The sequence below is a fragment of the Ciona robusta genome, chromosome 12 (assembly GCF_009617815.1).
Source record: "Ciona robusta chromosome 12, ASM961781v2".
Taxonomy (NCBI): Eukaryota; Metazoa; Chordata; class Ascidiacea; order Phlebobranchia; family Cionidae; genus Ciona; species Ciona robusta.
In genome coordinates, this window is record NC_143246.1 from 6390116 (window position 1) to 6410679 (window position 20564).

At 35.2% G+C, this 20564-nt stretch overlaps 3 protein-coding genes across 5 annotated transcripts; 2 read left to right on the forward strand and 1 right to left on the reverse strand.

The window, feature by feature from the left end:
* The first annotated feature begins 619 nt into the window (after positions 1 to 619).
* Positions 620 to 11013, forward strand: LOC149727251 (GRB2-associated and regulator of MAPK protein-like). 2 transcript variants are annotated; one of them, XM_089890656.1, is made up of 15 exons: positions 620 to 820; positions 1149 to 1277; positions 1668 to 1756; positions 1934 to 2057; positions 2695 to 2877; positions 3510 to 3598; positions 3868 to 4069; positions 5428 to 5535; positions 6486 to 6586; positions 6905 to 7345; positions 7679 to 7797; positions 8427 to 8864; positions 9303 to 9391; positions 9645 to 9715; positions 10036 to 11013. In XM_089890656.1, exons 2-15 carry the CDS (start codon positions 1179 to 1181, stop codon positions 10205 to 10207), a joined length of 2325 nt encoding a protein of 774 aa, XP_089746782.1. In that variant the 5' UTR covers positions 620 to 820; positions 1149 to 1178; the 3' UTR covers positions 10208 to 11013. The 2 variants fall into 2 exon arrangements, with proteins under 2 accessions (XP_089746782.1, XP_089746780.1); XM_089890654.1 differs by having other exon boundaries at positions 623 to 839; positions 1151 to 1277.
* LOC149727252 (uncharacterized) lies at positions 11014 to 14628 on the reverse strand. Of its 2 annotated transcripts, none has more exons than XR_016386278.1 (7): positions 14319 to 14628; positions 14146 to 14259; positions 13016 to 13180; positions 12263 to 12462; positions 12116 to 12215; positions 11605 to 11827; positions 11014 to 11294 (listed from the first exon to the last, which is right to left on the reverse strand). XR_016386278.1 is itself a non-coding variant. In XM_089890660.1 (7 exons), the coding sequence occupies exons 1-7, from the start codon at positions 14622 to 14624 to the stop codon at positions 11216 to 11218; spliced, it is 1176 nt and encodes a 391-aa protein (XP_089746786.1). In that variant the 5' UTR covers positions 14625 to 14628; the 3' UTR covers positions 11014 to 11215. The 2 variants fall into 2 exon arrangements, 1 of the variants encoding a protein (XP_089746786.1); XM_089890660.1 differs by having other exon boundaries at positions 12116 to 12204.
* A 3350-nt stretch (positions 14629 to 17978) lies between these two features.
* Positions 17979 to 20456, forward strand: LOC149727253 (uncharacterized). The gene is made up of 4 exons (XM_089890767.1): positions 17979 to 18448; positions 18755 to 18924; positions 19436 to 19609; positions 19840 to 20456. The coding sequence occupies exons 1-4, from the start codon at positions 18295 to 18297 to the stop codon at positions 20383 to 20385; spliced, it is 1044 nt and encodes a 347-aa protein (XP_089746893.1). The 5' UTR covers positions 17979 to 18294; the 3' UTR covers positions 20386 to 20456.
* Positions 20457 to 20564: the final 108 nt, after the last annotated feature.

The following is a 20564-nucleotide window of genomic DNA, read 5'->3' on the forward strand; positions in this document are numbered from 1 at the left end:
CCCCCACTCTACCATATAGTTCAGCCGAGACCGCGCACGTTATTCTTATCGCAATTACATAGTGTGTAGATCCTGTTTATTAAATGTCGCCCTCGCGACATTTAATAACTATAATGTATTATACAAATGAAACATGTTATTTAAAATGGGCAAATTAAAAAGAAACGCTATTTTTACTTAAAACGTTTGCTTTACTTAAAACGTGTATTTGGGGGTTAATAAAAAAGGTAAAACCCTTGTGTACCTTCGTGATTGGCATGACGTTTAGTTGCGGCACGATTTTGCCATTACAAATGATCATACACAGTTACTATGAATGTTGGTCGTATAAACGGAATTATCACACCGCCACTTTCTTCAATTAATCTATAGGTATAACATATGCCTACCGTTATTAGCAGAGCCATAGAAATACCTGTTTATACGACTCTGGTTATTAGAACCTTTGAGATTTACTAATTTGTAGCAAAAATACAGACGGTTAAATACCCTCTCGGCCTTTTAAAGAAATACAGTGAAGAATCAAGATTTTACTCGCCAAAGGGACGGTAAACCACGCAGAAACTCAATATATTTGCCCCCACTGCTGATAAAAGTTAAGAAATTTTGTAGTGTTGAACAGTGGTATTTTTCTGTTTTGCGGTCAGTTATGTTGACACAGAATTAGGCATTTCCAAATTTCGGCTTCAGTGTTTAGGCAACACTATTTGTTATTCACTCTGCATGTAGATTCTGAACTGTAAAGTAAAGACTAGGAATACCGGTACTCGTGCAAATATTGTGAAATGCATTTAATAGCTTATTCCATCTAGAGCCAAGCAACTAAAGAAAATACTAAGGTATCTATGTAAACATTTTTTGGCGTTTTTTCTGCTAGTAATTAAAAACAAATTCTTTGTTAAAAATTCATTGGGAAAACCCATATACGTCTTTGTCGTCTTATGAACAGACCATTCTTTTCTTGATATACATCGGACTAGTGAAGAATCCCCCCACCTTATTTGCTAACCACTAACCCCTATAACAACTAACTACTAACCCCTATAACCACTAACCCCCTAACCACTATTCACTAACCCCTACAATATACAATCTGGGTTTCAGCTGTTACTCTGTTGTATTATTAACAGAAACCGTGTTTTTAAAATAGAGGTGGAAAAATAACTCAGTTGCCTGCCATGGATACCAAGGATGACATATCAGCTTCCAGAGCAGTGTTATGGAGTAATGACCAATCTACACTGGAAGAAGTGGAAGAAAAATATGGTTTTCCACAGGTTTGGCTGCTTAATGTTAAAATAACAACACAAATTTGTAAATATAGTTGGAAATTGCACATATTTATTCTTAATTGGCAGGGTAACAAATTGTAAATGAAGTTAGAAATGACACTTGTTTATCTGTGCTTGTTGGGGCAATAACAGTTGTTAGGACCAGGGTGCCTTAGTTTAAACAGTCTATATTATCTTTATAGCGGACAAGACCATTGGGTTATAACAATTAACATTAGGTGTCTTACCCAAGAACACATTGCCTACAATAGTAGCAACATTGAACCCGGTAACCTTTGATACCATGCAAGCCCTTTAATGACTAAGTCATGGCATCAGATATTTTGCTTTAAATCTCAAACCCCTCTTTCAACTTACTACTTTGTTGTTAAATAGATATTAAAGATGACAACCGAAACATCACGAATGTATGATCTACCTGAGGAAGAACCTATCATGATATATGGAAGGAGAAATCTTACAAGGTAATGAAATGAAAAATCCAAAAACATAATCACTTACATCTACACCTTAAAAGTAACATACTTGGTTACTCGTAAGCTGGCATGTGGTGTATGAAACACCCGTGTTATAGGTTAAAATGATTGTCATTTTCCACAAGAGTGATTGTCATATAATGATTGTCATTAAACTAATTCCAGGACCATAGCCCACACCATAGAAGAGGGAGATTATGTGATGGGAAGGCAACTGGAAATTTCAAATGAGTTTTTTGGTTCGTTTAAACTGAGCAGTGAATTAGAAAGGAATGAAGTCCCATTAAAGGTAAAGATAATGGCAAATATTTGACCCTTTTAAGTTTTGTTTGCACAAACGTTTAATGTAATAGAGTTTTTGTGCGGGCTTTTAAATAGAATGTTGATATAATGTGCTACAAAACAGTATGTAAGACTTAGGTAGTAAATAACTGGTATTGAAATCTTGTGTTTTGATATAATGATATATCACCCACGTGAGACAATTGCTTAGTGTGTTATATTTATTTTGTTCGCACTGTGTTTTCATATTGTTTTGTTAATGCTTGTAAAAACATGTCTTAACCATTGTACCTGAAACCCTGTAACACATGTAATAATAATGAAACTAGATTTGTTTTATGTTTTTTTTTGTTTTTTTCTGTTACCACCTTTTTTTGTATTATGTGAACCTTTCATTTAATTATTGTACTTAATGTATTACACAATATACACATTTGCATTATCTTACAACAGTATAGCTATGCTGGTAAATTAAAAAAAGTAATATAAGTTCACCTCACTTCTTATTGAAGAATGCATTCTATAAATCATCAAAAACATTTGTTCTTCCATGTTTTTATTATATGTATATACTTATGTTAAATATGCTTTGTTTAAGTTTCATAATCACTAAACCTATTAATTAATAATAATATTATTTCCAGACCTTCAGTACTGTACAAGAGATCGCTTCATACTTTCCTGCCAAAGTTTATGTACAGGATATATTGACAATTAGGAATGAGGACAACAATGGAAAACCGTCCACTACTGTTTTATTAAAAGGAGATGAGCTCACTTTAATATCACGCGTCAATTTACAACCTCAACCAACCACTGCATCTAAGGTAGTTAATTATATATTACCTGACTAAGTACCTTGTATAACCCCACTTAATCACTGGTGTATTTTTGGCACAACTTTTGCATTATATTGGACTGTGTTTATATTATAAGCGCAGTTTAAATCAGTGTAGTAACTCTTAACAATGTTTCCTGTTTGTTTCATCCAGTATAAACCAGTTAGAGGGGTTAAACAATGTTTGCTAGGGCCACAGTTTATTTGTCAATTTGTCAGTGCCACACTTGTCATTTGATATAAAGTTTATCATACAAAGTATAACACAATCTTCAATACTAATACTTATTATATTCCTTTTTTAATAAAACGAAGAGCCTAAATTAGTATTCCACTATTAATGTAAAAAATGTTTACCGTTGATTGACTTGTCAACTTGGCCAGAATAAGTTCTTCGTTACATAATTCATATAAGACTATTATCATATGTATCGTAGGATGGGGGAAAACTTTTTATTCTATTTTCTTCCACTTGGTAGTAAACAAAGAACATTCAAAGAATTATAAAACTATGTCCTCACGACTTCCATAGGCCGCTGTTAATTGTTTAAAACACGATCAGGATCTCAAGATATTATGTGCTAAAGGTGACCCATCTTACCCCACCCTATTTAATTACAGCCTGCCAGTCGTTTTGTGAGACCAAAGCAATCCAACCAACAAATCCCTGGTTTATCGTTTCATAGCACAAGACTCAATACAAGCATCAGGTAGATATCCAATTCTAATTCTGTATCATTCCCTTTAATATCTAATTATAATTGTATATTTGCTTGTAATAAAGATGTTAAAGAAAGATGGCAATAAAGTTCCCACGTTTGACAACCATAGGTGACGACTTGACAAGTGTAACTGCAATTTAATAATGTCACGTTGTCATCATAGATTATACTAAAGATTTTCTAAACTGTGATGTCTTTACCCACATAGACTACTGTTTAAAACCCTCTTTTTTTCATAAACCTCCATTTTCTTTCAGTCTTCCTTTAACTTGTAAAGGTAACTTTGCTACAAGAACTCCAATTGAGTCAAATGTGTTTGAGAGAACGAGGGAGATGCCTTTGGAACAAATAATTGAATGTGTTAATTTTCCAATAACTGTTAAAGTGGCAAACAATAGAAGCAGGTCACCCAAGGATGAATTCACACTAAGAAGTGGAATGCACCTTAAACTGATAGGAGTAAGTACCTCACCCTTTTATACCTTGTTTAGTTGAATGTTTTATGTCTAGTGTACCACCAAGGGTCTTTAAATCTGCTTTTGCAGTCTGAGCTTTTAAGTGTTCTATTTTTGGCAGTGGCTACATTCTTTGTGCTCATTTTTACACAAATTTTAAGACTTGTATAAAAAACATTTTTTTTGGGTTTTGTTTACCTATTCTACTCAAAACTTCAAGCACTCTGAAAGTAACTACTAGGTATCAACATATAGTTTACCATCAGGTTAAAGTATTAACATACTTCCACACATTCGTCACATTGTAGTAGGTAACAGTTAGTCTTATTATATGTATAAAAGTGATGTGTCACTATATATATCCTGTGATTCATTTGTCAGTGGTTTATAAAAGTGCAAAACTACCAATGACGTACTGCTGTTTATTTATCATCGTATGACTTTCTATATCAACGCTGCTGACTTGTTGAGCAGACACCTACCTTGACTTTAATCAGCATTACTTTTAATATTGGGCTATTGAAACTGTATGGTATTTAAATACCCTCTTTTAAAAGACCTGGGATTTAGGCCAGATTTGTCCCATTATCCCCCACAACCATGTTTTATGTATGACTTTCATGCAATCAGTGTGACTGTACGGTATTTAAATACCATAATACCAATGAACTTTTACACATTATGCATTTGATTTTTTAAGCATTATTAAAACATTAAATAGGCTATAAGCTTTTTTAATGTTTTATTTCTAACTTATTATCTGCATTGTTTCACTTAATACCTGGTGGGTTTTTATGTTAATATCGTTGCTATTCTTGGCCTTTGACCATTAGATTTAGGTAGCTACCTATTTTGTTGATCTAGTCAAATTTAAATAAATATTTCTCTAGGCTGTGATTCAGCACAGAAAAATCCAGTGATTCAGCACAGAAAAATCCAGTGATTCAGCACAGAAAAATCCAGTGATTCAGCACAGAAAAATCCAGTGATTCAGCATAGATAGATTGCCATTTTGAAGCTAATCTAAAATGCTAATAACAAAAATCTAATATTCAATAAACCCACACAGTGTATTATTGAGTAAACAACAAATATGTAAAACACAAAAGCCACAGCTTTTTCGGTTTCTGTGGTTTGGTTACCCAAGTTATATGGAAAGTAATTCGTTTTTCTTTTCAAATGGCTAGTGATGTGTTAAATATATGCAGATTTTAAATATTATTTTTAAACAAATTTGCAAAATACTGTTTTGCAACTTTTTATATAAATCCAGTTATACCGCTGTTGATATTTTGAATGTATATGTTTAAACATAACTTAATTGTTTTAAATTTCTATTAAAGTCGAACTTAATTTGCACAGGTTGAAAACCACTACATAATGCTTGGTGTGGCTCCGTTTAACCGAATAATTGAACTTTCACCTTCAAGTGGTTTTTACTACGTACCGTGTGCTCTTACACAACCAAAGGTGAAACCTCATTAAGTACCTTGTATAACCCCACTTAATCCCTGATGTATTTTTGGCTCAACTTTTGCATTATATTGGAGTGTTTATATTATAAGCGCAGTTTAAATTAGTGTAGTAACTCTTAACGTCCGGCGCCGTGGCGTAGTGGTTAGCGCGCCTGCCTGTAACTATTAGGTAATGGGTTCAAGGCTCGTCGTTGCTACCATTGTGGGCGTATGTGTCCTTGAGCAAGACACTTAACGAAAATTGCTCCAACCCTTTGGTCACTAATGGGTTGTCCAAATTTTCAGCCATATATAAAAAAATGAAAAAATCCAAAAAAAAAATAATTACCCACAAAGTAACATACATGGTAACTCTTAAGCTGGCACGAGGTGTTAAACCCGTGTGATAACGACTGTCGTTTTCCGGCCACGCAAGGATAAAGTAAGTTACATTCATTCATTCATTCAACAATGTTTCCTGTTTGTTTCATCCAGTAAAATAAAATAAGTTACAAAGCAAGCTTATTATCACCACCAGCAAACTACTTTCACTTCCTTAAAGGAGGATATAATAGGTTTGGCTTGCCATCTGTGTTCTGTTATATATTACCTACGCATTATGAATTGCTGTGTAAATACTGTAATGCTTGGGATTAGCAAACCAGCTTTGATGGTGTGAAAATATTTAAACATAATTTAAATTGAAGTAGATTAATTAATGTCATTTTGATATCTTTTAGAGCTATTCTTTTACTCTTTTTAAAAATCAAAACACACAAATGCACATATTGCAATGAATGCATCAGATCATATATTTGTATATATATAATCATTATACAAGCTGTATTCCTGTTTTATTTTTTATTTTTTGAGTTGTGTTTTGTTAACATTGACAAATAAGACAGATCTGAAATAGTTTTTGTTTAAAAAACCCCTGATTCAAATAAAACCTTTTGACTTTACCAGGAAAATGAAGTTGATTGCAACCAATACAAGACTTATCTACAAAACGCATATATGGCATCGAAGATACAAAGCAGTGCCACAAACATTGATGATTACTGCAAGTAAGATTACTATCGTTGTTTTCTTAGTATTTCCTGACTACAAACAATAACACACCTTCAGATCTTTTGTAAGGTAAAACATTGTATCATTAATGATTAAGTGTGTTATTTTAATGGATGGCAACATTGTAACAACACTGGGAGTTCACGTAGTGCTGTATTTCCATTAAACTGTTAATGTTATGTCTCATTTAAGTATTTTCATTAAATATTTTGGCACCTTTTAAAAAGGTTAATATGTACACATTATGAAATGGAACAGCGCATTTCAAAAACTGTCGTTGCCCAATAAGAAGATTTATATTCATCCATTTTCAGATCCGTACGTTTCCACACACCTCGCAACAAAAGGGTGACCAATCCTAAACCCTGGAACCGAAACTTTAACCTTCGTACACAGAATCAACGTTCGTCACGAAAACCACAACCGCGTGGAATATCCGCCATACAACTTATTTCAAACCAACCTGTCCCTCGAGCAAGGCCGACGTTTCAAAACAAAAACCACGTCACAAGAGCTCTGCCTATCCCTGACACCGGGCATGCTACATCAGCTTACCCCCCTTTACCCCCGAGGAATAACCCCTCATTTAGTGTTGCACCTGAAAACAGCAACGTACCCCCAGTACCCCCGAAAATGAGGCCACATAGCATGTACGTGGAGAAAGCCCCCCCACCCCCTGACATGCCAGCACGACCACCCCCCCTACCTAGCTCACACAGCAGCGTAAGCGAAGATCATCTGGAGTTTCATACCAGGTCGGTTTAAAATATTTGGCAACTTGTAAATTACAAACTAACAATTTAAACAACATTTTTAGTTGGTTTACTTAACTTCCAATTTAATTTACATGAATTACGTTTTTTTTAATTTACATGGATTATTATTATTTACATGGATTAAGTTGAAAAAATTTAAATGTGCAGAAATAATAGTGTTATGTTTAAAGTAAAACATAATGGTAAAATTAGAATCTATAATATACCTTTTTAAGTCTGTATTATACACAGTAATATCAGGATTTAAAATGATATGCCCAAAAAGTCACAAAATGTTATTTTGATAAAATTTTTCCATAAAATAAATCCCAGGCCTTTAGTAAATGATGAAAGTATATGGGAGGTGTGGGGACCCGCTGGTAGCCAAGTTGTTGACTCATCCAAGCACAATGCTAGTCCAGGAAGCAGCCAGAACAGCCTTAATGAACTCAGTAAGTATTAAATAAGAAAACAATGAACCTACAGAATTGTTTACTTGGGAATTCGCAAGGTGAATTTGGACTTGTTTACTTGGTAACTCTCAATTGGATTTTAGGTTTTAAAGATACTGCCAGTAATTACTGGATGTTTATTATGTGGTAACTTTTCAAAGAAGAAAATTTAGGGGTGTTGTTTAACCTTAAACGCAGGTCATAAAAAGTAATTTTGGTTTAAGGTAGTATTGGTCTAAAATTTGTACATTTGAAAATATCACATGCAGCATTATTCCCTAAAGTTGTTTATTAAATATGGTAACATTCCTGGTAAGACATTTTAAGTGCGTTGTTTAATTAAATAGATTTAAAGGTAATTTGGGTGATTTCCCTCTGTTGGCCCAGTGGAAAATCGTCCTTTAAACAGACACTGGCAGCAGGCAGCTATCACCCTGGTTTTTAGCGCACTGAATGTGATGGACAATTTTATTTGTGGCAATTTATCCGCGCCGTGGTGTTTCCATAGATGCTTAAATAAAAGACGTATTTTTGGTAAATGGTCTAAAATTACTACATTTCAAATAAGCGCATGCAGCTTTATCTCTTCAACAATCTAAACCTAAACATATTCCCTTTGTTTCTAACAGCCAAAGAAGTTTCCAATGAAAATAATTCCTCATTACATGAAGTGGAACAGTTTGACAATGAGCAACTACGCGTGGATTCCCCTTCATTCCCAATAGAAAACAAAACTAAATCGAGCCCAGTTCAAAAATCCAGGACCTCATCTGCATATGAGAACACTGAAATCCAGTTTAAACCAGTTCAAACTGAATCAGATGAAGGCGCACAGGATGCAGAAGCCACACAACTTGTTAATTTATCTAATGATGTTGTGAATGAAAATGAAGACCAAACTATGATGGGTTTAGACAGGAAATCTAAGATTTACGAAAACCTGAAAGAAGCTTTGCTGAAGCAGAAACAAGATGATATAAATGAAAGTCCTTTACATAATGGGTATGAAGATACAACTGTTCCTAAGATATGCTTTAACAATGAAGATGGGACAATAGTTTCAAAAGGTATGTATATAATATATATAAATAAAAATATAAATACGAGGAGTAATTTATATCTATTTTCTATATAAACTGTTGTTGCCAGCACAATAGTACCCTCATAAAATTTCCAAAAGAGCTGTTTCAGAATTATTTATATGTATGTTTGCAACAGTACCATGTTATGAACTTGTTGAATGAACTCCAATGGTATAATTGTTACCTAGCTATATTTGTGAGTGTTAAATAAAAAATATAACCATGGCTGGATTTTACCCATAACCTAAAGAAACATGAAATAGCATTCCATAAGCATAAAATAAGTGCTTCTACCAGAACAGTAGTTTGGTAATTGTAACTTTGTAAGACACTTAAACCCATATTGCAATATATTTAACCGCTTATTTAAAAAGTCTTAAATATTCAACACTAGATAAAGTAACCAACATAATCTTGCATTAGATTCTGCAGCAGATTTGAGCAGTCAACGCAGAAACAGTATAGATGGTAGTTCTGCTACACAAGCCCGACCTGTCAAACAATATGTTTTGGTAAGTTGTTGTTGTGCTTGTGTTTGTTGCAATATGTTGTGTTGAATGAATGAATGTAACTTGCTTTATCTTTACGTGGAAGAAATTGACAGTTGTTATAATTGCTGTTAAGTGTCCTGCCCAAGGACACATACACCAACAATGGTAGCAGTGTAGAGCCTTGAACCCGTAAACTGTTGTCTAGAGCCAGCGCACTAACAACTGTGCCATAATGCAACACAATATTACTTTATTAATTATTTGTCTGTTCCAGCCACCTGAAGATTGGGTTCCACCTGACAATCCAGAAACAATGACAGTCAATGATGTGTCTTATGCATTAAGGTGATTTATTTTTAATTAAAGGAATGTTGCTTACTTTATCCTCACGTGGCCGGAAAACGACAGTCTTTTTAACACGGATAGTCATATACTTGAGGCCAACTTACCAGTTACCATGTAAATTACTTTGTGGTTGATTATTTTTTGGGGATTTTTTTCTTCTCTTTTATTTATATAGTAGGCTACTGTATATTCTGTTTTTCAACTGAATTACTTATACAGAAACGGAAAATAAATACATTTTGTGAGACATTACTGATGGTGCTGATTATGGATTTTCCACTAAGGTTAAACTGCATTATTTAATCTTCAATTTCATGTAGGTTTATTGGTTTAAGTGAAGATATTGTTGAACTTTTCCATAATGAGCGAATAGATGGCCAAATACTCACGGAACTTAATATCGATATTCTCACCAATGACTTCTATCTGAGCCAACTACATCGCTTCAAAATTTCCCGTTTCCTTGAAGGCTGGAGGCCAAAGCTCAGCTAATGTGTTTTACTGTTATTGCTACCAGGCATAGTTTAATATACAGTAAGGTTGGGGAAAATGGGACACCTGTAGCTCAGAATATCCAAATATCCTGATAGAGTTTTAAACAATTAACAAACATCTATTGGAGACATGAGGATACGGATTTATAATTTTTTGAATTTTCTTTATTTATTCCCACAATGGGTTGAGAAAATATAATGAAAAGGTGTCCCATCTTTCCCCACCATATAAATTGGCTTCTCTACTGTATTTCTTGCATACAAGTCTTGCCTTATGTCCGTTGAAACTTGGTATAATAAAATTTATAATAAAGTTTTTACTAGAGGAGCCAATTTATAAATTAAACTGTACTCCATAATGTTTCTATATTGTTTTAAAATCTTGTTCTGTATTCAAGAAAGTGATATTTTATTTTATTGAAAAAGTTTCACAGAATATACTGTTTTGTTCTTGCTACTTTTGTATTAAAGTGAACGCGTTGCCGAAACCAGATTTACTTTGCAGTGTCTTTTACATAATTTTATCAATTTTATGTGTTTTAACGTTTACACTGTCGTAATTTTTACCGAGATAATATTTCGTATATGTTTTAATCAGTTATGACTGTGAAAAATTTAATATCCTATTGCTATAAGCATGATCACTGTTTAAAACACGAGGATAACCTGAGTGCAATGACACAGTCAGTAGATTCTTAAGCAGTATCTTTCCAAATTGAATCATAAATGTGCCTTTTCTTCTTCTTGTAATCAGATGTTACGTTTTCTATTACCAACAGATCGTTATAAATTATTTGTGCAATACTAATGGTGTTTTTTATTGAAAAATAACAGAGTAAAGTACACTAGTGATGTTTCAACTACAATCATAGCAGACTTATAACAGTGAACTTCTGTTATTTTTACCAAAAAGGTGAGCAACGCACCAATTGTAATCGTAAACTTTTCACTTTTTAATTCTATTTATTTATTGCAGGTCGCCCAATCCAGAAGTTTCTAGAAAATATTATTCGTACTGCAAAGTTTTGCTGGATGCCAATTTTTCACTCAAGTTTGAAGTAACATTGTTTAAACTGCTTCCAGCTCTGCAAAGTGAAAGAGAATGAGTTCACAGTTACTGGAAATCTAGTTTTAGTTAGACAAGATCTTTTTACCACTTTCCTTTACTCTATGTCAAGATAAGACGTTTTTACTTGTTAAGATGGGAATGATTTAGGCTACAGTAGCTGTTGTAATTAAGCCATTTTAAATGAAACCACCATGGCCCGCTTAATACATGATGTAGGCCATCTACAGTAAGTCTACTTGTAAATGAAATACTTATATGAATAATTTAGAACGATACATAAACACTTGTAGTTTTCATTACAGGTTTGCATCACAGTTTACACTCACACAGTTGCTGCTGCTTGTTCTCTCTTACGAAGAGACCTCACCACAATTGCAGTTATAGCAGTAGCTAGTAACGTCGCACCAAGGACACTACCGCCAGCTATCAGACCGATTTTGGTTCCTTCACTTATAAGAGGTTCTTCTGTCGTTGTAATGACCCCGACGCCTGTTGAAGGTGGATCTGTCCACGGTTTTTCACCAGCTGTCTTTTCTCTTTCGTCATTTGCTGTCGATTAATTGTGAAGAAGTCACGTTACTGTACATATCATGCGGTAAGAACTACACCCGTCTCCACGTAGAGTGGTTTTGGGGTAAAATGGTACATGTTTTCATTATCTTTTGTTGTCCTATTTACTTGTAAACAAAAAAATATTTACAAATTGTTTTAGCCGCATCCTCACGACTCCTAAAGAATTCTGTGTGTCGTAATTTATTCCTTAACTGCAGAGTTATACCATTCTTTAAAGGTAACTGTTCATTTGTACACTATATATGTAGACCTACATATACTTACTGCACAAACTATATTCGCATCTATCCTCCTGACCACAGAATGAGCAAGCAACACCTCTAAAGTATGGAAACAACGGTTGTCTTGCACCCCTGTGGGTAAACTTGAACCAGGATTATGGTTTTTACAAATATTTCATCCTTTCTTTACCTTGGTCCGTAATGGCACACCAGAAACACAGCCGTATTGACTGGGTATCCGTACACTTTTATGTCGTTGCATTCATTCCACGCGCATCCTATCCGATAAACGTCGTGCCAGATAATTTGAACATAATGTTCGCACGAACCGCCTAAGCATTGCTGGAGCTCGGGGTCGAAATATTTTTGCTCAGCGAACCAGGTGGTTATCTGAATATACAGACATTATCAATGCAAAATAAAATACAGAATAATCTCGCCTTTATAATGAAAATACTTTCAAAGCAGACGTGGGAAATATAACGGGGGTCCCATATATGCTCTGCTACCATTGCGGACTTGTGTGTCTTTAAGCAAGATCCTAAAAGACTATTGCTCTAATCCAGTGGTTCCTAATGACTTGTCTAATTGTAGGACATATATAGTAGGATGGGGAAAGATGGGACACTTTTGGCGCATAATATCCGAATATCCTGATCGTGTTTTAAACAATTAACAACGGTCTATGGGAGTCAAGAGGATACAGTTTTATAATTCTTTGAATGTTTCTTGTTTAGTACCCAATGGGACGAGAAAATAGAAGTAAAATGTGTCCCAACTTCCCCCATCCTACTATATACAAAATTAATGAGCCACATAAAATGTAGGCTGCATGGTATAATTAACTCGGACACGAGCTAAATGGGTTATATAAACTCGTGTTATAACCACTGTCGTTACTCTGTCACACGAGTTTAAATAAGTTCAACTCATTCGTTCATACCGGAGAATTCACGTCCAGTGTTGTGAAATTGACACCCCATCCAACCCATACGTTTTCGCCGCTTCCATGGCCCGCATTGTCCAGCCTGCTGTTTGTGGGTGACCATCTGAACGCACAGGATTTCGCTTTGCTTGCAGCGCTTGCTTCCAAATCGTAGTTCCACGACTAAAAACTTAGCATAGGTTACATATAACACAAACCACTGTACCTTTACTGATATAGTAGGGTGAAAAGATGGTACATGTTTTCTTGTCCCATTTTCCAGTAAACCAATTTATATTTACTGAAATATATACAGGGGCGGATCTAGGGGGGGGCGAATGGGGCGATCGCCCCCCCTAGACCTGGCCGTAAAACAAAAAAAAATTATAAAAAAAAAAAATTAAAAAAAAAGTATGCACTTTTACATTAAAAAACTGGTAATCCTTTAGCTGGTGGCCACCTGAAATTTTGGTTTCAAAATGTTCTATAGCCCTCACTGATACCTGCTGTCTAATTTTTTTTTCAAAAAAGTCGGGCGTTCGTGTCGAAAATTAACTTTAAAAATGCGCAAAAACATGCCGTGTCACCGTAATTCGTCTGATTTGCGTAAGGTTAACGATTTATTACGTCACAATCGCGGTCTGTTACGTCACAATAGTGGTATATTACATACCTTATAAGACGGTATAGCCTTGTTTTTCCCCACTGTTTTAACGTAGGAATCAAACGTAACAATACGCATTCTATGACGTAATAATCCAACCTTGGTTTAACTTTTAAATTAAAAAAAAGTATGCACCAGCACAGAGATATTGTTATGGATCCAGATGCTATTATTAACCGTTTTGCAAACAGTAAAAACCGCAGATTGGATTTTGTAGTGTAGGCTATGTATTTTGGCGTCTATTTCGCTCGATTATGACCTTTCTTGTACATTATTGTTGTGTGTGTTTTCGGCGCTAAAAATACATAACTTTTGTCTGTTAAAGGTTTTCGAGTTTTTAGTAACAAAATCGCCCCCCCTAAAGCAAATGTCTGGATCCGCCCCTGAATATATAACCGTAGACTCCACACACTTTAGCAAATATAGCACCAAAGTACCCCTTTTTATATTACAGTACTATACAAGAAAATATTGGTTTTCTTACCAGCCGTAGCATTTCGTCCGCTGTAGGAGAAACAGAAGATCGTATCGTATTATGCAATTCAACAAGTTTGTCAATCTGTTGTTGTGTCATGTGATCTGGCCTTAGATATTTTCCCTAAATCATCCACTTAAACATAAGAGCCTTTGATGAACTAAAACAAACAAATAACTTACAAAATATCGCCCTGGTTCCGAATTGCTTGAATTTTGGTTTAACATAACTTTCCCAGATACTTTATTATTAAGTTTCGTACTCTTGGATAATTCTTTAAAGTTTTCAAACTTGGCTTTCACAAGCTTCATGAAAACGGTTTTGTTTCCACTTTGGGAAAATAGTTCTTGCAGGTATTCATCGTCCCAACCCATGAGTGACTTACGGCCAGAACTAATGTACGGAAACTTGGCATATTTTGTTTCTGCTATTGAACCATAAGCGTAACACATCAGTAAACACACGTAAAGAAATACAAATTTACTCATTTCTGTAGCTGTAAGGTAAAAATACCTGTAATTTGTGTGGATTTAAATTGCAATATTAAATCATATTATGCGTTTATCACGAAATGAAACGCAATAATAGTAATAGTTTATACGTAATTGACGGTATATTTTGTACTTTGATTATTAAAACTGCAGTTCTGTAATGACTGAACCATACACTATTTTGATTAAAATCACATACTTCCTGTACAGCAGTGATTCAATTCTGTGCATCGAAAATTATATCAGTTGCCTTTGATGCAAGTTTACGATTGTTTTACACAGTTACTGGAGTTGTCAGTAGCCTACCAAGTTAGTTAGCTAGTTTCTTAGGTTATACAGTTATGAGTTATCGATTCTTTATTCTTCATGCAGTAGTTTTGGTATTAGTAGAACATGGGAATTCGCAAACTTACGGTAAATTTATGGGAGACTATTAGTTGTAGGCTATATAAGTTAGTCACCCATTAAAAGATATAAAATTACTGCGTTGATTCTATATGGTAATATAGCAATACAAAAGCTAGCTTGGGTTTATTTTCCCGTATTTCCTAACGAACATCGAGTTTCGAATATACAGTAGGGTGTAGGGGAAGATGTGAGACCTTTTCATTCCATTTTCTGCTTCTGTATAGTAGTGGACAAAAAACGTTTAACGAATCATAAACCATATCCTCACAACTCCCATAGACCGTTGTTAACTGCCCGTGTTCCCCCACTCCACTATATATCTACTTTCTAAGATCTAATACTTCCATAGATTTTATGAATTCCAACGAGACAGTACGCTACCGAATTTACACCGAACGAAACGATTTTCGCGCAGCATCAGCGTTATGCACAAATAGTTACAACGGTTCTTTACTGATGATCAAAAATGAAACTCAAGCACAAGATGCTATTGCAGTTTACCGACAATTTGCTTCTCAAGTAATACAACAGATTAAGTGGAGTTACTAACTTCTTTTACCTCTGCATATAGATTCAATTCAAAACTTATAAAACTATTTAAAACGTTGTCTCGTTCCAAGACCATATTAAAACTAAATTAAAAGTACGCCTATATATTGCTTTGTTTTAAACCAGACCAATTCGTAATTCCATACACTCTACTTTTGTACTTTTTTCAACTAAATTCATTTTATTGAACTTTGTCTTTGCATTTAGACTGGTATGACATTCGGTCTCAACGCTTGGCACGGCCTGTACTGGTCGAACGCATCTTGGAATTATATTGACGGTACAGAGCTTGGCAGTTACTCACAATGGAGGCCTGACTTCAACGTTGTTGCTCCGACCTCTTTCTGTTCTGTTCTGTTTTTCCCGGCTGTCACTAACACACGAAAACGGCGATCGCTTGAAAGATCAAAAAGGAACACCGGTGTAACGTTATTTTGGGGCTATGAGAGATGCGATCAGATCAAAACGATTATTTGTCAAAGAAAAGGTGTGTAGATATAATTTTGAGAGATTTTTTTGTATAAATGGATATTTTTACGCAGTGGTTCCCAAACCTCCACTAACAACTACTACATTACCACCGGTAAGAAAAAAAACTCTTTAATTATTTGTGCACGGACTGTTGTTATAAATTGTTCTTCTGTAGGTACCGGTAACTTTCTCTCAACTTGTAGAGAAATTGGCGGCTAATTTACAAAATAAGCCATCGATTTGTCAAATAGAAAACCAAATAGATCGTTTTCGAAATCTTTCACAAACTCCAGATGTACAGGTAGCAACAATTTTAGGAAACTTTGACGACCAGCACCAAAAACAAGCAAATTCACTTTCTAGGTGTCTTTGTATACGATGAAAAACGCACTCACGATTGCAAATTCGCTGAAGCTTTCTGTACAAAGCGAATCGAACTGCAATGTATCTGCCGTTCAAAAATATGAGATCGTAAATAGCTTGCGAAGTTTTGCATTGAAAGTTGAAATACCCAACATTGAGATTCAGATATCTCTTAACGAATCAGATGTATCTGTACAAGTTAGTAATATACACCAAGCGGTATGGCTTATAAACTTCCCCTAAACTTACTAGACAATGAGTTCGAGGCTCAATGCTGCTACATCAGCGGTCGTATATAACCTGGAGCAATACACTTATATATAGGGCATTATTTCACCCTTTTGTTCCCTATAATTTCTCTAAGCTATATATAGTCGTACATGAACAAATATAAATATGAAAACACCCCCAAAAAACAGAAATACGGTTACAAAATTCTCTTATAGGTTCTTCTTCATTCGAACCTTATATCTCGAGAACGTTATTTGAACATAACATTCGGTGATATTTGGGTTCGTATTCCTGTCAATGAAATTCGCCAAAGGGTGAATTATTTTCGGGATCCAATCAGAATTGTGTACATCGCGTATCAAGATAGCACTCTGTTCGATACGGATTTGCATGTAACTCAAGTAAGAAATACATAACCTCTATTTTAAAGCTTCATCGCCAAACATCTTTATATTTGTATAATACACATGCAGGTTATAACAGCAAGCGTAAACGAGCAGATTTTGATTCCTTTAATTTCGCCGATATATTTTCGAATACCAATACCAAAGACATCAAATAAGGTGAACTCTTTCTATCAGATATTTTATAAACAACCCTCTAATACTTTGGCGAGTTCTAAATACGTTATTTTGGAATAGGAAACCCAGTGGGTACGGTGTGCTCGGTGGAAGCCTGGGAACTTGACTTGGTCTTTTGAAGGTTGCCTAACTTCTATTAGTGAAGGATATGTACTTTGTGAATGCAGGGACCTCACGCATCTTTCAGTTGTTGTGGTAAACTACAGAAGATGTTTATATTACTTGTTAATTGCTGCATGGTTATAGGGGCATGTACAATACATCATGAGTTTTCAGCATTAAAAAATTATGTGTTGGATTGAAACAAGCAGTTATAAAGCAATCTGTAGTCAAAGTTGTGAATATTTTGGGCCAGTTTGCGTATACCTTCACTTATTCCCACAGAGACGATCCACCGCTTCAGTGAAAACCCCTCAGTTCACGGTTGCCTGCAAGTTTGTTCTTCTAATTGGAATCGTAGCACTGCTTTCAACATTGGTATTCTACACAATTTGCGAGTTAGTACTCTTTCGTTCTATAACCCCTACTATATTAATCAAAAAAATACCTTATTTTCAGCTCTTTACGAACGTCGTTATGCGGACCAATTTACATAAACTTGTTCGCAACACAATTGGTTGCATATATTACATTCATTGTCGGCATTGACCTTATACAATATAACATAAGTTGTGATGTAGTTGCGGCGATTGTTCAATATTTTATCTTGAACGCTTGGGTTTGGTTGCTACTGGAAGCATTCGGTTTATTCAGGTATTTCTAATGCATACGCAAAGTAAATACTTAAAATTATAAACAAAATATTACAGTAGGGGGGTGGGGAAAGATGGGACAACTTTTAACTCTATATTCCCATTTAGTAGTAAACTAACAACATTCAAGGAATCTTGAGACCATATCCCACGACTCCCATAGATTTCTAATTGTTTAAAACACGATCAGAATATTTGGATATTATATCCTCTAAAGGTATCTTATCTACCCCCAACCTACCATATAAATATTTTTTCAAAGCAAAATGTACATATAGACATTAACACGTTCTTTTTCAAAGGCTGTTAGTCATGAAATGCTCTTCGTTTGAAAACAACTTTCTTCTCAAAGCTTCTTTAGCATCATACTTGTTCCCAGCGGTTATAGTAGCAGTAAACGTAGGCCTAACATCTGCTTTGCATTCGCATGAAACCGACCACATTACTGACTGGATCGCAATCAAAGGTTTTTAACTTTTATTTAATCACAAATAATCTTTTAGCGGCTGATCTTGTATAAAAACGTAAAGTATGTGACCGACTGTTCTTCTGTCGTCTGGCAAGATTGCATCAGGGAATGTGAAGGAGTATTTATGCAATACTAAATTTCGTGTTTCTAGTTTCTACCAAATACAGATAAGTTCCAAACTTTAATCACATTCTGTAATTATATAGTAGGGCGGGGAAAGATGGGACATCTTTTAACTCTATTTTCTCGTCCCATTTAGTAGTAAACAAAAAACATTCAAAAATATACATATATATCTTATAGATGAACACGAGCTCCATCATTCTCTTTACACAAGTCAATATTTCTGCTTTCTTTATTCAAACTCCTTATATTTCGGATTTATATTGGAAATCGTTTTCGTTTTGGTATCTACAGTTGCTGCTTATTTGTACATTGTATATAAACTTACAAACACCGAGGAAAGCCAGGAGGTAAGCCCATGTCAACAATATGTTTATGTATGGTAGGCTGGGGCACGATGGGACATGTTTTCAAACTCTTTTGCCCTCGGTGGTAAACAAAGAACATCAATTCAATTATCTTACTACATCCTTGCTACTTTGAAAGGGGTTGTTAATTGGTAAAACTATATATATTGTGTGGTATAACGAGGTATCTAATGTTCATCTTCCCAGCCTACACTACTATATAGTAGGGTGGGGGAAGATGGGACACCTTTAGAACTTAATATCTAAATATCCTGATCGTCTTTTGGACAATAACAACGGTTTATGGGAGTCGTGGAGACACGGTTTCACATTTCTTTGAATGTTCTTTGTTAACTACCAAATGGGACGAAAAAACAGAGTGAACATGTGTCCCATCTTCCCCTACACCACTCTATATAAAAAGCATGTCTTTTTTCTTCTGGAAAACCAAGTACTTCTTTAAAAAAACTAATTTAAAAATGACAGCCTTTACGCAAATCTGATAACTTTTCAGACCGCTGATCCCGCCATAAACGACTGTTCCAAATTTTACCTTGTACGAGCTGTAACAAACTGTCTTAGCATGGCTGTATGCTGGGTTTTAATCGTACCTGTAGCTCTGACAAGCCAAGATGAGAGATTTCGATCTATAACAACTTACATATTCACAATATATGCTTCTTTTCATGTAAGTATGAAGAGATAAATGTTTTTATCCTCGCGTGGAACGGCTTCTACACAGCATCAGTGGTTGTACCACGACTGTTCTGTTTTATACACTTTGAGTTGACGTAAAAGTGTCTTATAAGCTCACATTAGTAAGAAGCAAACATCGTACCTTATATTGACTATATAAAGTTAGATGTGGTGTGAACACTGAGCCACAGCGCAAGAGAATGTTACATGTTTAATATTTAGGCACTTCTGATGTTCTACCTAATGTGTCTGTACGAAGCAAAGGTTCGAAACTTGTGGTGTATTTGGCGAAATAAGGAAAATGATGGCGAGAGTGTTAACAGACCTCTGCCAAAAATACCAGCAGCAGTTGGCCGGAAATCTCGTAAGCAACCACCAGCGATCAGACACCCAAAGCCAATAATGAATATATCGCTACCTATGAATGAAGCTGCGACCACAGAACATGTCGTAACGCCAATACAGCCAAAGCTTGTCTGCCAGGAAGAGGAAATTGCTCCTTACTTTTACCCAATACACGAGGAGATACCTTTGAGAGAATACAACACTCTAAGTGTCCTAAACCCTCCTTCTAAAAAGGTCCCACCCCGACCCCCACGCCGTACTTCGTCACTTACAAACATAAGGTTCAAACTACCCGTAAATAACATGTTTGACGCCGCAGAGGAAGAAACAAAGGACAAGGAGAGACGAATTGCCACCGAACGCAAATACTCTTCAGTGAAGTTCAGTTTTCCGCGAAGAAAGTCCCGCATAAATAAGACATAATAACTTTGGGGACAAACTTGGACCTCTATGACTCCATATAGAATTGACATACTGTATAGGTTAAGCTTTTGTTGGTAAATTCCTTATAAGTGTCGCCACCTCATACACAGCAATTTGATTTCCGGTCTGGATCACAAACAACCTCGTTAAAAACAAACTCAAAGACGAAACACGTCACT

Excerpts from the sequence above, each read along its gene's own strand:
- LOC149727253 (XM_089890767.1), top strand. The coding sequence starts at position 18,295 with ATGAAATGCTCTTCGTTTGAAAACAACTTTCTTCTCAAAGCTTCTTTA. Across the intron at positions 18,449-18,754 it reads TGACTGGATCGCAATCAAAG|ATGAACACGAGCTCCATCAT; the intron begins GTTTTTAACTTT and ends TATATCTTATAG. Across the intron at positions 19,610-19,839 it reads CAATATATGCTTCTTTTCAT|GCACTTCTGATGTTCTACCT; the intron begins GTAAGTATGAAG and ends TTTAATATTTAG.
- LOC149727251 (XM_089890656.1), top strand. The coding sequence starts at position 1,179 with ATGGATACCAAGGATGACATATCAGCTTCCAGAGCAGTGTTATGGAGT. Across the intron at positions 3,599-3,867 it reads AGACTCAATACAAGCATCAG|TCTTCCTTTAACTTGTAAAG; the intron begins GTAGATATCCAA and ends ATTTTCTTTCAG. Across the intron at positions 9,392-9,644 it reads CTGTCAAACAATATGTTTTG|CCACCTGAAGATTGGGTTCC; the intron begins GTAAGTTGTTGT and ends TGTCTGTTCCAG.
- LOC149727252 (XM_089890660.1), bottom strand. The coding sequence starts at position 14,624 with ATGAGTAAATTTGTATTTCTTTACGTGTGTTTACTGATGTGTTACGCT. Across the intron at positions 12,463-13,015 it reads CACTGGACGTGAATTCTCCG|ATAACCACCTGGTTCGCTGA; the intron begins GTATGAACGAAT and ends CTGTATATTCAG. Across the intron at positions 11,295-11,604 it reads GAACAAGCAGCAGCAACTGT|AGCTGGAAGCAGTTTAAACA; the intron begins GTGAGTGTAAAC and ends TTCACTTTGCAG.